At 55.4% G+C, this 14,407-nt stretch overlaps 1 protein-coding gene and 1 long non-coding RNA gene across 3 annotated transcripts in view; one reads left to right on the top strand and one right to left on the bottom strand.

The window, feature by feature from the left end:
• The first annotated feature begins 208 nt into the window (after nucleotides 1-208).
• Nucleotides 209-5,216, top strand: LOC132003945 (uncharacterized). Its single transcript, XR_009400373.1, has 3 exons — nucleotides 209-295; nucleotides 3,372-3,814; nucleotides 5,069-5,216. It is a non-coding gene; the product is annotated as an uncharacterized LOC132003945 (long non-coding RNA).
• Nucleotides 5,217-5,584: 368 nt separating this feature from the next.
• PSMD13 (proteasome 26S subunit, non-ATPase 13) overlaps nucleotides 5,585-14,407 on the bottom strand; it is a 12,009-nt gene continuing 3,186 nt past the window's right edge. Inside the window, exons 3-13 of one of the 2 annotated variants that reach the window (XM_059397445.1) lie at nucleotides 12,885-12,964; nucleotides 12,745-12,800; nucleotides 12,461-12,504; nucleotides 12,191-12,277; nucleotides 10,371-10,542; nucleotides 9,199-9,278; nucleotides 8,993-9,118; nucleotides 7,466-7,528; nucleotides 6,736-6,816; nucleotides 6,539-6,655; nucleotides 5,585-6,011 (exon numbers count right to left, since the gene is read on the bottom strand). In XM_059397445.1, the coding sequence (XP_059253428.1) occupies nucleotides 5,916-6,011; nucleotides 6,539-6,655; nucleotides 6,736-6,816; nucleotides 7,466-7,528; nucleotides 8,993-9,118; nucleotides 9,199-9,278; nucleotides 10,371-10,542; nucleotides 12,191-12,277; nucleotides 12,461-12,504; nucleotides 12,745-12,800; nucleotides 12,885-12,964 (1,002 nt within the window). In that variant the 3' untranslated portion in view covers nucleotides 5,585-5,915. The remainder of the gene's footprint in view (nucleotides 6,012-6,538; nucleotides 6,656-6,735; nucleotides 6,817-7,465; nucleotides 7,529-8,992; nucleotides 9,119-9,198; nucleotides 9,279-10,370; nucleotides 10,543-12,190; nucleotides 12,278-12,460; nucleotides 12,505-12,744; nucleotides 12,801-12,884; nucleotides 12,965-14,407) is intronic. The other variant, XM_059397455.1, reaches the window with a different exon arrangement.

Here is a 14,407-nt window from a genome sequence, read left to right as displayed (position 1 = left end):
CCCTCTGCCTTTGTCTCTAAAATAAATACACAAATAAACACAATCTAAAATAAGTGATATCCAAGTGTTTGCATGACTGTGCAGTTTTTCAGGGTCCCTGTGCCTTGCGTCAGAGCCTGCTTTATCCAGCAGCTTCTGTGATTCCAAGTATGGACACAGGGTGGTGCCATGCGCCCACGGAGTCACCCTGGACCTTCCGGGTGCCCTGGCAGCTTTGAGTGGGAGGTTGTGTGCAGGTGGCTGGTCTCTCCTACCCCCACCCCCCTGGAGCAGTAGGGTCAGGTCCAGGGCAGAGGTAAGAATGTGCTGGGTGTGGGTGAAGGAAGGAGGTGATGGTGGAGACTCAGGTGACAGGGCTACTGGGTCTTCCCGAGCCCTTGGGAGCTCTTCCTGGAGCCACTCCTGACCAGGACAGGCTGGAACAGGCCTGGCTTGCCTTGATCCCTGGGCCCTGCTCCCTCTCCTGGTTTCTCCTGCTGTTACAGGGCACTCATCTGACCCTGCACCCTCAGAGCCTGTCACTTTCTTGTTCATTGTGGACCGCCCCGCCACTTGGTCAACACTCTTCTCCGTGGGCCATCTCATTTTCCTTACAGCTGGAGGAGGAGAGTCATTCAGGGCACAGAGCAGTGCTCTGCGGAGGCTCAGTGTGGCCTCAGAGCCACGAAGGAAGAGGCCAGACCAGGGTCCCCACCCCAGCAGCGTCTGTGTGCTCGAGGCAGCAGGGTCTGTGTAGGGTTTGGTTTGCACAACTGGTTCCGGGGACCGAAAACCCAGCCAGGTTGAGGTCTGCATCTTCGGGTAAGGGAGCCCCAGGAGCTATGTGAGCACGGAAACAGGTCTGTACTCGGAGAGGCTGGACAGCTGAGGCTGGTGGGAGTGGATGCGAAGGCCTGAAGGTGACGCAGGGGGTGGACGGAGCTTGAGGGGGAGGCCTGGGACTTTCCTCTCCTTTGGGTCACAGTCCCCCGCCCTCCAGTCCTGGCCTTCGCCAGGGCTTCTCCATGTAGGAGGCCCCCATCTCCTTCCACTCCCGCCCCCCCCACCCCCAAGGCTGGGAGAGCTTGGGGCGGAGAAGGCCTTCCTTAGAGCCAGTCCTGGGTGGTTGGGGACAGCAGGATTTCTCTGTGAAAAAAGAAACGCTGTAGGCTGCCTGATTGATGGTCTGGCCCACGGTCTTATTCTTGACCGGACCCCGAAGGTGTAATTAAAGGTTTAGGCGGAAGGGATTATTCCAGAGGAGGGGCCGAGCCCCCCGCAGCCTGAGGCTGGCATCCGCGTGTGGGACTCAGCGTTGCCGGAGATAACATTCAGGACACACTCCCTCCTCCAGCTTCCCAGGGCTCCCTCCTCTCTGGAAAACTGAGATAAAGGAAGACCGGTGGAAAGCCCAGAAATGAGCCCCACATTTAGACCGAGTGTGGTTTCCAGGGAAGAACACATGCTAAATCACGTTTCCCATGCTGCGTGCTCAGAGCAGCAGCTCGCCGTTTCTAACGATCATATCCGTGTTGGGGGTGACCACGGCTGAGTCTGGGCTCAGGCGGCCTCTGCCCCCCAGCTACTGGCCTGTGCCCACGCTGATCAGGTCTGGAGACAGCTGAGGAGTTCGCTCTGGGCTGTGGACTTTATCCCCGTGCATAGTAATCTAGGTCGTTCTGACAGCAGAATGAAACCCTGCCCTATTCCTTCTCGTCTGACTCAGCTGTGTGCCCCTCAAGACAGGCCAGTGCTGGCCGTGGAATGGAAACCACATGTGTCTCTCCGACTCCAGCCTGTCCACCGCCCCGACCCAACTCTCCATGTTTCCCTACCTTAACCAGCCTTCCAACAGTGAAAACCTGCCAGACGCCCACGGTTCTGTGATGACCCCAGCAAAGTCCTTGCCCTCCTGGGGCTTGTATCCCTGCTCTGAAAGCAGACCATCAAGAAGGCACGTTTGAGGAGAGGTCAACGGAACAGGACCTGAAGGGTTTAAAAACACGTGGCGAACGCTCCAGTGTGGGGTGGGAGTGAGGTGTGTCTGGAAGAAGGCAGGAGGCGGGCATTAGGGTATAGGGAGCAGGCGAGGCAGGGTCAGACCACTCCGGCCTTGAAGGCCATGGAAGGGAAGCACGGGGCGCCGGGGTCGGGGGGAGGCTGAACATGGCAGTGGTAGGAGCTGGTTGCTCCCCAGGGGCCGTCCGGGCTACTGGGTGGGGCAGTGTCAGAGGACATTTTCGGGGCTGGACTGGTGAGGGTGGAGGGTCGGCTTGGTGGGGTATGGCGTTGTGGGTGACCCGGTGTGCAGTGTGAGCACCGGAGGAAAACAAGGGTGAAGCTCGGACATTCGACCTGAGCACCCGGGAAGGGAAAGTGCAGGGGACGAACCGCAGGGCCTCGGGAACTCCACCAAAGCTGGGGACAAGAGTCAGCCTCAGTACACCCTAAGTATCATGACTGATGAGCAGCGGGGGTGTCACGGCCGAAGTTGGGTCTGGAGAAGGTGGATGGAGAGATTGCACAAATCCTGGGGCTGTCAGCGATCAGGCCGGCTCTGCATGAGTCGGGAGGAAGGCCAGGGGCTCGGCATCCGGCAGCCAAGGGCAGAAGGGCTGGAGAAGCTGCTGGGGACTTGAGCATCAGACTCACCCCAGGGGCTCAGGGCCCCTGTTCTTCTGGAGGACAGTAACTGGGGTTCATAGTGAGCCACATCTGGTCCTTCCATTATCTCAGGGAAATCAGCAGCAGGGTCTCTGATAAGGGTGTATGTGTGTGTGTGTGTGCGTCTGCGTGTGGGGGGTGTTGCTTCAGAGAGAAGGTGTGAAATCGTCTCGCAGAGCAGGAAAACACACTGTGGGTGTTTGCTATGGGAAGAAGCGAGTAAGTCATTTTCCGCATAAATCAGGGAGGAGAGGCGGGGAGGCTCCGAGCTCACGCAGGGCAGGCGGGCAGCTCACAGACCACTTCCCCCCGGGGCTCGTGGGCATCGGGACCCAGTAATTCGGCCCTGGGAGCCTGTCCCCACAGGTGGGCCCAGAGGCAGGGTCCTAAGTGACCCCTGAACTCGCACTCGCCAAATGTCTGCTGACCTTCCCACCTCTGTTTGTCCACGGGGCAACTGTGAGGGTCTCCTCCAGGACCAAAGGCTGTCATGTCAGTGAACACAGCATAGAGGCCGCTCAGACCTACCACGTGCTGGGCCTGGGAGGAGCAGGGCGCTGGGAACAGCCAGCGTCCATCAGTTAAGAGTCAGAAGGCTGGGTAGCCCAGCCAGGAATCCCTGAGCTAGAGAATTTTAAAATAGCTCTGCATGGGGAGGTCATCTGACCCTCCAGATACTTAAGGTGCCCTCTTGACTTATGTCACTTTCCCCCTCTTGCATTCTCAAGCTCTTTGACTTCCCTACTCCTGCTTCTATGTTGAGGGTCGTGGTCACCGAGAAATGAAGGCCCTTTGCCGAGTGGGCCAAGCCTGCCTGTGCTGAGAAGAGCTCGAAGCCCCTCGGGTGCCCCAGCAGGGGTGAGGCCTGGAGGCTGCTGGACTGAGGCTGGCTCTCACCACTTCCAAGCAGGAGTCCTCTCAGCCAGGCAGCGTGACAGGAGGGGACAGCTGCAGCTCCCCCCTTGAGCTATAAAAAGCCCCAACAGCCGAGTGAGCAGAGGGCACGCCAAGCAGATACACAGAACTTAGCTGGACTCCGGGGGAGCTCGGCTCCACTATGATGCTGAGGTTACCCTGCGCCCCCAGGCTCCTGCAGGCCTCTCTGAGGGCCTGGGTGGTTCCCAAGGCACATGTCTCCACCAAGCCGGCCCGAACACCCACATCTCCCACGGTAAGTCTTCCGCTGCGGAGGGGTGCTGACCTGAGCGGTGGAGTGGGACGTCCTGCACTGTCTTGGGAGACGAGGTGGGTTTGGGGGCAGGACACAGAAGGCCAGGCTGGTAAAGGGGAGGAGGGATGTGTTCTCAAGCCTGTGGCTTCTAGAGGTGATCCTCGAGCTAGAACACAGTCCTGAGGCTGGGACACCGTTCCGACTCCAGGAAAGAGGTGCTTACATCCCTCACCTGGAGGTTAGGCTCCCAAAGCAGCTGGCAGAGTCAGTGAGGGGACGGTGGTCTCTGTTTGCAGGCCCCCACTTGCCTTCTGGCCGATGAGGGTGCTAAGAGCTAAGCTGAAAGGGCACTGGTGCGGACGCCAGCTTCACTGTCCATTCAAGGGGACGGTGGGCTGCTCTGAGGGTCTGTGAGAACACAGGCGAGAACACAGAGCTCGGTCATCCTTGGGCTCCGGGACAGCAGATAACTACCTCTGGGTTAAGCCTCAATAAAACAAGGTCTGGAAGGTCAACTGTTCAAGGTCATATCACTGGTGAAGCAAAGATCTGAACCCAGCTGAAGGGCCCAGTTCTGGGCCAACGTTGTTCTGAATCTGCTGGAAGGTGAAGTCAAGAGGAAGAACTGCATCTGACTCTTGTTTGAGGGACCAGGGAGGGACGACGGGGCCCAGGCTCCGTTTCAGGAGGAATCCGAGGGGAGGGGAGGTAGCCAGGTGGGAAGGCTGGTGTGCTTGCGTGTGTGTGTGCATGTGCACACGCGGTACGGGGAGTCCATCTCCTCCTCCAGCTTCTGAGCGGGACCACCAGCCAGGGAACAGGCCCTGCCCTCTCCCTGTATGAGCGGCACCTCCACCGTCCCTTCGCCCCGCGCTGCGCCTGACACGCACACGCTGTGCCCAGGCAGGAGTTCAAGGTCGAGGCACAAGTGGCCTGGCCAGGCAGGCTCTCGGGGGCAGGGGTGATGGGAAGAGGTCCCGCGGAGAGACTGGAGCCCAGGGCGGTCAGTCTAGGTCTTTGCAGAGGCCGTGCGCATGGACGACTGCAGTAGTCCCTGCTGGTGCGGGCTCTGGGCTGAGCTGAGGGGTCCCCCAGGAGCAGAGGGGGTGGGGCAGGTCTCTCTGGACCACTGCTCTGGTGGGAAAAATCCCACCCTGCAGGGCCAGGGGACCCAGGGGCAGGTGGACAGCCTTCCTCAGTGACCCAGGAATGACCTCATGTGTCACGGACTCACACGTGCTTTCCTTGACCCAGGAGCAAGCCATTGGACTCTCTGTGATGTTCCTCAGCTTCCTGATTCCTGCAGGCTGGGTCTTATCCCACCTGGACAGCTACAAGAAAGGCTCCGCGGCGTGACGGCTCCGCAGCTCGGGCTCCAGGCGCACGACGGAGAATTGCATTAAACCCCTCCCCCACCTAGTGCTCCCTTGGTGATCGTGTGATTTGTGTACGAGCGTCCCCGTCTCTGGACACTCAGCACTGGGTGGAGGGCTGCTTGGGACACCTGGGCCCCAGAAGCCCCGGGCTGGGAGGGAGTGGGTCAGACACCTCTGTCAGAGGACAGGGGTCCCCTCGTCTGAGCCCCGTGAGACAGGACTTGCTTCCTTGGCCCCAGTGCCCTGTATGTGTTGAGCTGCCCTTTTCCCAGGGCAGGAGAGGAGGACGGAGGCCAAACCCCCACGGAGCCCTATCTCCCGTCTCCTGCTCTCTGATCTCCCAGGCCCAGGCTTGACCTGGGAGCTAAGGCTGAGGAAACAGAACCACGAAGAGGACAAAACAAAGGCGTTTATTACATTCTCACATGACACAAGAGGTGTTCCCACCGACGGAGGTAATGGAGATGAGCCTCCAAGTGGTGTCCCCACGCGCTTTCGGGCTACTCCTTCTCATTCCTCGGGGCACATGTACACTCTTGTCTGCCTTGTCACCGGAGACCCGTGACCCCTCCCCACCGTGGGCTACGGGAGACACCCACAAAGGAGGCTTCTCTCTGTGGCCAGGCACCCTGTCAGCGACAGTCCTGCATTCACAGCAGGGAGAACAGTCCCCACCCCCACCGAGTGCAGATGTTCCTGGTGGCCACAGACGGGGAGGCGGGGGACTAAGTGAGGATGTCGTGGGCCTGGTGCTCCACCAGCATCTCCATGCTCCTCACGTCCGTGCACCAGAACTCCAGGCGGTCCTTCATCCCCTTGATCTGAGGCAGACCAGGACCACACGGGTGTTAGGATACGTAGCAACCCCAGGCATCCATCTCCAGCTAAGTCTTTAGGGCAGGACTAATCAGAGCTGGGGGAGTGGGCTGTGTGAGAGGGGGTGACCCCCGTCAATTCTTACCACAAGGACATTTAAAAAAACTTGCATGAAAGAAAACAGGCAAGAATAGAGGAGATCCACAGGGTTAAATTTCCGGCCAACACGGACAAGACGGATCTGAGCTCAGACCACAGAACTAGGAACGTATCTGACCAGAGTACCAATTTTAAGATTAAAAGGCATCGTCAGCACAACAGCACTGTAATTACGATAAGCTTTTAAATGCAGGGTTCAACCCCAAGACTTGTATTAAATCAGGCTCCCTGAAAAACCCTCCCTCCCCACAGCAGTAATACACTCCCGAAACCCCGTCGGTACTGCCTTCTTCCTACCGGGCTTCCATCCAAGCGAAACTAAGACAGCAGATACCGCCCCAACGCCCCGCCCTGGGGGTGAACGATGTGGTACCTGCTGCAGATCCAACACGCGGGGCTGCACCCAGGTCATGTGAACCCGCTTATCCACCTCGTCAATGCTGCCTTTCACCAGGCCCACCGAGAGCGCCTTCATCACCAGCAACTCCACCTGTGCAGAGAGCGGCCAACGTGAGTCACCCCAAGCAGTGCTCGTCGGAGCTCCGACCCCCCTGGGTCCAACAACTGTACCTCGTTCACAGTGATTTTAGCACTTTTGGCAATTTCTTCAAAAGTGAGTTGTCTGTGATTGGCAGGTCGTGTGAAAGTCATCTGAAAAAAAAATTTGTTAACTATGTTTCCAAATGAAAACTGTCCGAGAACTGACCGATAAGGATGTTTTTGTCAATACTTGCTCCGAAAGTATGCCTATTCCTATCCCACAAACTGAACTCTTCCTTAACACCAGCCCTGTACGTTTATTGGGAACCAGCTTCACGCAGCTGTCCGCAATGGTTGGTATTCGCGCGCAGAGCAAGCACTTGGGGCCGTGAGTCAGGGCTGTACGTGAGCTGGAGACCGTGTGGCGGCCCAGAAATGTACGGGCCGTTCCCTCAAGGAGCTCAGATTCTGACAGGAAAGCAGAGGAGCGTGCAGAGAGGTGCGTGCGCTGTGACGTACAACGGCGGGGGGGGGGGGGGGGGGGGGGGCGCCCCGCGCGCCGGGGGGGGGGGGGGGGCCGGGGGGGGGGGGGGCGGGGGGGGGGGGGGGGGGGGGGGGGAGAGGCTACTTCAGCCCAGACGGTCAGGGAACACCTCTCTGAGGAGGGTCATCTGAGAGGAGACGCAAATGGTCGCAGAAGACAAAAGGAAGGTGGTGGAGGGGGGTGCGGCCGGAGTGCCGCTGCGAGAGGCCTGGAGCCTGCGGGGCCCGGTGGGCTCGGCTGCAGGGTCTGGAATCTCGGTGGTTCCCGCACGCTCACCTCCATGAGGCACAGCAACTGGATCTTCCTCAGAAGCTGAGCCTCGTTGGCTGCTAAATCAGGCTGAGAAGGAGAAAGACACCAGTTACATAACCTGCACCTCGATTCTTCCTACAGACGGAAGGAAGAGAAACCCCGCACGTCCAAACACGGTATACCGCGGGGTCGCGGAGGCTCACTTTTCTCAGGGCGCCGCCAACGGCTGCATCCCCGAAAGCCCGTGCTCCCGCCTAAGGCACGCGCGAGGCGGTGGGTACTAATGCCTCAGACGCCGGGGGCAGGACCCAGGCACAGGCGCCACAAGGAGACTTTTGGCACAACAAGGCAAGGACGGACCCGCCCTGAGCAGGTCCCAGGGCACCGCCTGTGCGGTCCGCTCCGTGGAAATGGGGCCTCCCAGGAACACAGCCCCTAAGCTGCAGGGAGGCGCTCCGAGCACAAAGACGGCAGAACTTCGGAAAACGGCACTGCCGCGAGGTCCGGCACAGGCCCGTCCACACGACCCGCACCGCTGCCCCAGGTAGCTCACGGGTTACTGCCGAGCAGAGACCAGAGACAACGGGTTCCCTGCCTCAAGCACGGAGGAACCCCTACGCCGACGCTTCTGCCACAGGGACAGCCGGGTCACTCTTCCGAGGGCCCACTGCCCCCGGACACGGCTCCTGCCACTCAGAGGCTGCCGGCAGTGCACCTCTGAAGCTCCGGCCGGCCGCCCTTCTTCCCAAGGGGCACACGTTCTCCCAGGGACCAACGCAGACTAGAAGACCGCAGAGAGCGGAGCTTGCTTCCTGCCTCTTCACAGCCCACTCACATCTACTCAGCTCCACTATGTGTGAATTCTACAAGTTTATTTTCAACTTTGAGAAAACCGAAGTTTCAGAAAAGTACAAAAACAATAATCCCCATCACTACGAACAGCTTCGTAATATTTCCTTCTAAGAATTTAAAAAATAAACTCAGTACAAAAGCTCAGGTCCTCGTTAACACCTCTTCTCCCTAGTCCGCACCTCCCAGCGGCTCCTCTCCTGGCCCGGTGCCCTCACCCCTGCTGACCCCTTTCCCTCTACACGGCCCGACCCCACCACCCCCTGCATGGCCCACTCCCGTTCCGCACAATGGCCTCGCCTTCCCAAACCCTGGGCTCTCCCCGGCTCTCCTCACTCACTCACAGACCCTTGTCTGTTCAACAAATGCTAAAAGCTGCCACATCCTCTTCACTTGGCTACATTCGGCTTGCCCCGAAGACCAGACACAGAGCATTACTTCTTCTGGGCCCTCTGTGACACCTGTCCGCCAGATGGCACTCCCCTATCACATTCTGTTGGCAGGGCCGCGCACCACCACGGCAACGAGTGACTACCGCGACTGGCCACTTAACCCCCCGCTCGACAGCAAGACTGGCCTGTCTTCGTCTCCTGTGTCCCCAGTGCCTGGGCTGTAGAGGGAGGGCGAATCCCCGGGCAGGTGCGGGCTGAAGGACAGCCAGCGACGCTGCAGGAGTGCTCAGCTGTCCTTCCCACGACTGACCTGCTGGCCCCAGGCGGTCTTCAGCGTCTGGAACCTCTCTACATTGCCGCTGTTAAAGGCATAAAGGGTGTCGATCAGCCACTGCCGGTCGGTGGTCCTCAGGGACTCCAGCACGGGGTGCATGAGCTGTGAGGAGGACAGGGTTAGCCGGCCGAGAACCGCCAGTCGCCCCCTCGCTAGGAAATCTGTGCCCAGGGTCCACTTACAAGTTCTCCAAAGTTAAAAACTCCCTCGCCAAGAAGTCCTGCTAGTCCCAGCGTGAAAGCTCTCTCCTGCTGCTCAGACACTACGGCAACAGCACACCTCCAGTGACACCCCCGTTAGGAGATCAGTCCTGTTTGGCTTTAAAAATCTCATAAAAAAGTAAAGAAACCATTCCCCGTAATGGTTCTATCACAAAGCCTTAACGTGTTTTTGTAAAAACTTTTCTCTTTTATTGATTTTATTTTTTAGAGAGGGAAAGTGGGGAGGGGCAGAGGGAAAGCCAATCTCAAGCAGGCTCCATGCCCAGCACGGAGCCTGAAACGGGGCTCATCCCAGGGCCCCGAGATCATGACCTGAGCCCAAACCAAGAGTCGGACGTTTTCAAAGTTCTGAGCCACCCAGGTGCCCCATTAGTCATCTCTTTTATAGCACTCGCCTAACTCAAGTTATACCTAGGACCACGTATACAGGTTTTGTGGGGAAGACATTCATTCGTTCACTTATTTCTACCTAAGTATGTGACTCTACGTGTATTTGCAACTAACCTACTTCCTGGAAGCATCACCTCACATGTCTCGTTCCGTCACCTCATTAGCCTCTTCGGAACAGCGTGAACGTACTTCCTGTTCCCACACAATTCCCCACTCTCCTGACTGCACTCCTTGCTTTTTCCAGGATGCTTTTCTTGAGATGCAGGAACTAACACTGCAGTACTGTGTTTAAGGAGCTGCTGGTGTCCACAGCAGCTTCCACAGTGAACCGTGAGAAACATCTCAAATGGGCTCCCACAGTCCTTGTATTTTCCCCAAAACTTATCATTCACTTTCTTTCCATTTCTCAGACCCTTGAAGGACTTTTCTAAGGTACGTGCCTGGGTCTGGTTCAGTTTTCGCCACCAGAGCCTCAGGTGCAGGGTCTCACCGCGCCCTTCAGGCTGCAGAGGCCAAGGGAGACTCGAGGAGGACCAGTGAAGGGCGACAGGGCACAGTCTCGTTTTCACCTGCGCTAAACGCCCACGGCAGACCCGGGGAGGAACACTGGTGCGGCTCTCTCCACCCTCTCCCACCTGGGCCTTCCTCAGCGAGGGACGCACACGCCAGAGTAACTTCTGACAGCTGCTGGCACGCCTCCAGAGCATGCTTCTTCGACAGCGACTTCCACGGCTCCACGTTACCTGGCAGATCCTTGATGTCGACACAGCCCAGAAACCGCAGGGCATCTTTGTAGTAGGCGGCGTGGTTTCCGACTGTTTGGTAGTATTTACTGGAGAGGTCGTAGAAACGGCTGTGAACGGACGTCACACCAGGGAGGCTGTTGAGCATCTCTTCCACATCCTCAATTGTTTCCTATGCGCAGAAGCAAGATCGCCCTCCTTTTTAACCGAAAGCACTTTTAAGGCAACATATGACACAAAGACTGATGGGACTATGTTAAAATGGAAAATTCAGTTCATCCAAGACACACACGAAAGAACGAAAACGAGCGACAGACTGGGCAAAGGCATCTACGGCACACGTGACACAGCAGGGGTACGGCCCACACTCTAGGAGAAATCTTAACAAACCAACAGGAGGAAAGCGACACAAGGAAAAATGGGCCAAAGACAAGACATTAACAGGCAATTAACAGAAGTGGAGACCCGAATGGAGTGGTCACGAGAGCCCCAGTGAGACGGCCCTTCACCTCCACCAGACTGGCAGGAATTTAACAGTCTGAAAACACCACGTGTGGCCCTTTGGAAGTGCCAGTGCGGTGCCGCCGGGCAGTGCGATACCAGGGAGTGTGAGCCATCTTGCGGAAAGGCTTGACCACACTTGGTAAAGGCGCACGGCACACACTTCATTACACCTGTGCCCTCACCTGTAGGCACATGTGTTGGTGTGATTCTGCCCGTGTATACACAAGGCACCGGGCACCGAAATGCTGGTAACTAACAGTGCTGTTCGTGACAGGAGGAAACCCTGAATCCCTTCCACAGGAGACAGATGCCCAGGCTGCGAAACAGTCACCACAGTAAAACACCCAACAGCGGCAAGAGTGAACGGCCCCGCACCAACACACAGACTCTCCAACCTCACACCGAGCCAGTAACTTAAGACAATGCCACATGTCACCTGACTCACACCCGATCCACAGAGCGTCAGGAGCCCCACAAGCATGAGGACCACCAGACCTGCGCACCAGAGCGCTGCTGGGACAGGAACGTGCTCAGAGGGCCCCACGGCTCCAACCGGGCAGTGCTGCCTCGACAAAATTCTTTCCATAATATTTTATGGCTTTTAATAGGTCTTAAATATTTCAGAACAAAACGTAGTAAGTATGCACGCAGGACAGGACTGGGAAGCAGTTAAGAAATACGAAGTGTTCTTTTAGGACAATGAGAATACCAACACCTACCCAGTATTTTCTCAAATACTGTGGATACCAAAAACCCAAACCCAAACTCAAACTCCAAACAAATGCAGGTAGTCTGGTTCAACAAGATGGACTGACCACATAGAAGTTGGCCTTACAGCCACCCATTTGGTCCCCCAAATTACACTAAAATGGAAATAAGAAACAGACAGGGATTAGGAGGCAGACAGGGTCGGGAGCAGCCTGTGACCTGTCGTGGTGAGTGGGCTGACCCTGGTCCACGAGGGCCCACACGGACAGTCTGAGGCTGCCTGGACCCTCCTGCTGACAGACGTGCCCAGGGCAGTCCTCTTATGTTAAAGGGGAACAAGTCTCATAGCAGCAACTGATTCTCAGTGGTTTGGGGAAACAAAACCAAAACCAGCATGCACGCCTGCACGCACAGAATGACGGGGCAAAGAACTGTCAGCACTGGGAGTCTCAGAGAGAGGATGTGTGTGAGAGCTCTTGGTGCTGTGTTTGCAACTTTTCTATGCTTTAAAACCACTTGAAAAGGTAGAATGGACAAATAGGATTTTCCCCCTAAAACTCTAAACCACTTTGTAAACCAAAGACAAACCTCTATTATGGCAACCTTACCTTCGTGACCTGTAGGTCCCCGATGTTTAATTTTAGAGCCCCAATCGCAGTTTTACACAGGATCACTGCCTCATCGCTGCTCTTCACCTACAGACGTCAGACACAAGAGGACCTGAGAAGTGTGGGCAGGAGGCGAACAGAACATCTGCACACTGGCTCCACTTGTGTGACCAGAGACACGCTGGTCTCTGTAAGGTACGTGTGGCAAGTGTGGACACAAAACTGTAAGTCACACATGTTCTCAAGATTTGATTCAGACTTCCTATTTACCTTTTCTCGAGTCTTTTCCAGAAAAGTAAGAGCCACATTGGGATCTAGAAAAGGCAGAAGAACAATGTCAGAAGAACCACCAATAGAGTATTCTTAGAGATTAGTTCCTACCAACCACAACACAGGCGGGATAATCTTGAGGCTTACATCATACAATAGAACATAAAACGTATTTTAGAACCCGGTATTTTCTATCAAAATGTAAAAGTTCAATTATCTTGTATTTCAAAATCATTTTGATTGCCATTTGGATCTGCTCCTTTATGACACAAAGTGAGACTCACCAGTCATCTGTCTGACTACGTGAAGAATGATTTCTACCAGGGACAAAGGATTCACCCTGAAATAAAAAACACCAGTCTATGATTGTTGTTAAGCTTCAGTGTTTCATGTTTAAAGTCAAAAACTGACAAAGGTGTTTTACCTGTGTTCAAACTCACTGATGAAGTTTTCATAGAGCTGCGGAACCAGAACACGTAGCGTAAGTACAGGATGTCTTTCATTCTGCAAAATCAAACATGACCAGCAGGCCCGCCACATGGCAGGTGCTGCAGAAACGGTGGTGGAATGACTGGAGACCCACACATGGGTTTATTAACCACCAACGCATTACTGAAGAAAGCTATGACTCTTTTCCCTGGTAATTAGACCCCTGACCTTTAAGAATCTCCTAAAACAGATTATCAGTTTGAAAGACTCAGTAACCTTCCGATTTTAGAGGGCTGCAGCCGATATGACCAAATTTATTAGCCATTCAGCAAATACTCGAGTACTTACTCAGACTCTTTGCTAGATACTACAGACACAGGATACGGAAGATGAAAGTCTGGCATTCAAGGATTCCTGACCTAACAGAGCAGACTTATAAACAAATAAATGACAGGACCATGAGTTTACAATCGAAGGAAAAAAACCCTCGTGGTGGATCTACCAAAAGGAGAATTTCCAAAGATTATTCCAGAAATGGTGATAACTGAGTTTTAAGAAGGAAGAACATTGGAGAGCTGGACAAATCTGGAGAGGAGGCATGGAGTTGGGAGAACATTCCGGACAGGAACAAACACGCGCAAAGCACTGAAGAAACCCTGTGCTGTGTTTCAGGAGCACTTCTCAAGGGCACAAACAGTGGGAGGTACTGGGGCTTTTCCTTGTCCTGAAGGTAAGCCCGAGTCCGTGGAAACACATGACCACACGTCCACTTTACAAGCATGACTGCAGGCAGGGCGGGTAGGGTAAGGGGGGAACAGATGGAGGGACAGAGACCAGCCGAGGCTACTCGTCAAGACAGGAGTGAGTGAGTAAGAGCAGTGAGGGCAGAGGAAGGGTCCGAGAGGTTGGCTGGTCACAGGGAGGGGAACGGACAGCGACCTCGGAGGTGACTGCTGGGTAACTAGGCAAAATGGGAAGAGGAGCACCCAGACAGGGTCAGCTTGGACGCGGAGAGTCTGCGGTTCCTCAGCCACGGGTGACGAAGAAAATGTGCGGTCTGTGCACACGGAGCGTGGGATGTTATTCAGCCATAAAAAGACAACACGGATGACATCGAAAGGCGTTCTGCCTAGTGAAGTCAGTCAGACAAAGAAGGACAAACACTGTGTGAGTTACTTCCACGTGAAATCTAAAAAAACTGAACTCACAGATACAGAGAACAGACTGGTGGTTGCCAGAGGCAGGGGATGGGGGGGTGCAAGAAATGGCCGCAGGTGGTGAAAAGACACAGATGTCCTGTCATGAGATAATTAAGTCCTAAAGACACGCTACAGCAGTGACTCTAGTGAACCACACTGTGCTGTGCATTTGGAAGTTACCAAGAGAGCAGATCATAAAAGCTGTCATCACAGGAAGGAAGAAAGTCTAACTGGGAGACGGATGTTAGCTAGACTTACTGTGACCATTTTGCACCCCCCCCAAATCATCACACTGTACATGTTAAACTAATACAGCATG

The sequence above is a fragment of the Mustela nigripes genome, chromosome 1 (assembly GCF_022355385.1).
Source record: "Mustela nigripes isolate SB6536 chromosome 1, MUSNIG.SB6536, whole genome shotgun sequence".
Classification (NCBI taxonomy): domain Eukaryota; kingdom Metazoa; phylum Chordata; class Mammalia; order Carnivora; family Mustelidae; genus Mustela; species Mustela nigripes.
This window is presented reverse-complemented; position numbering and strand designations above follow the sequence as displayed.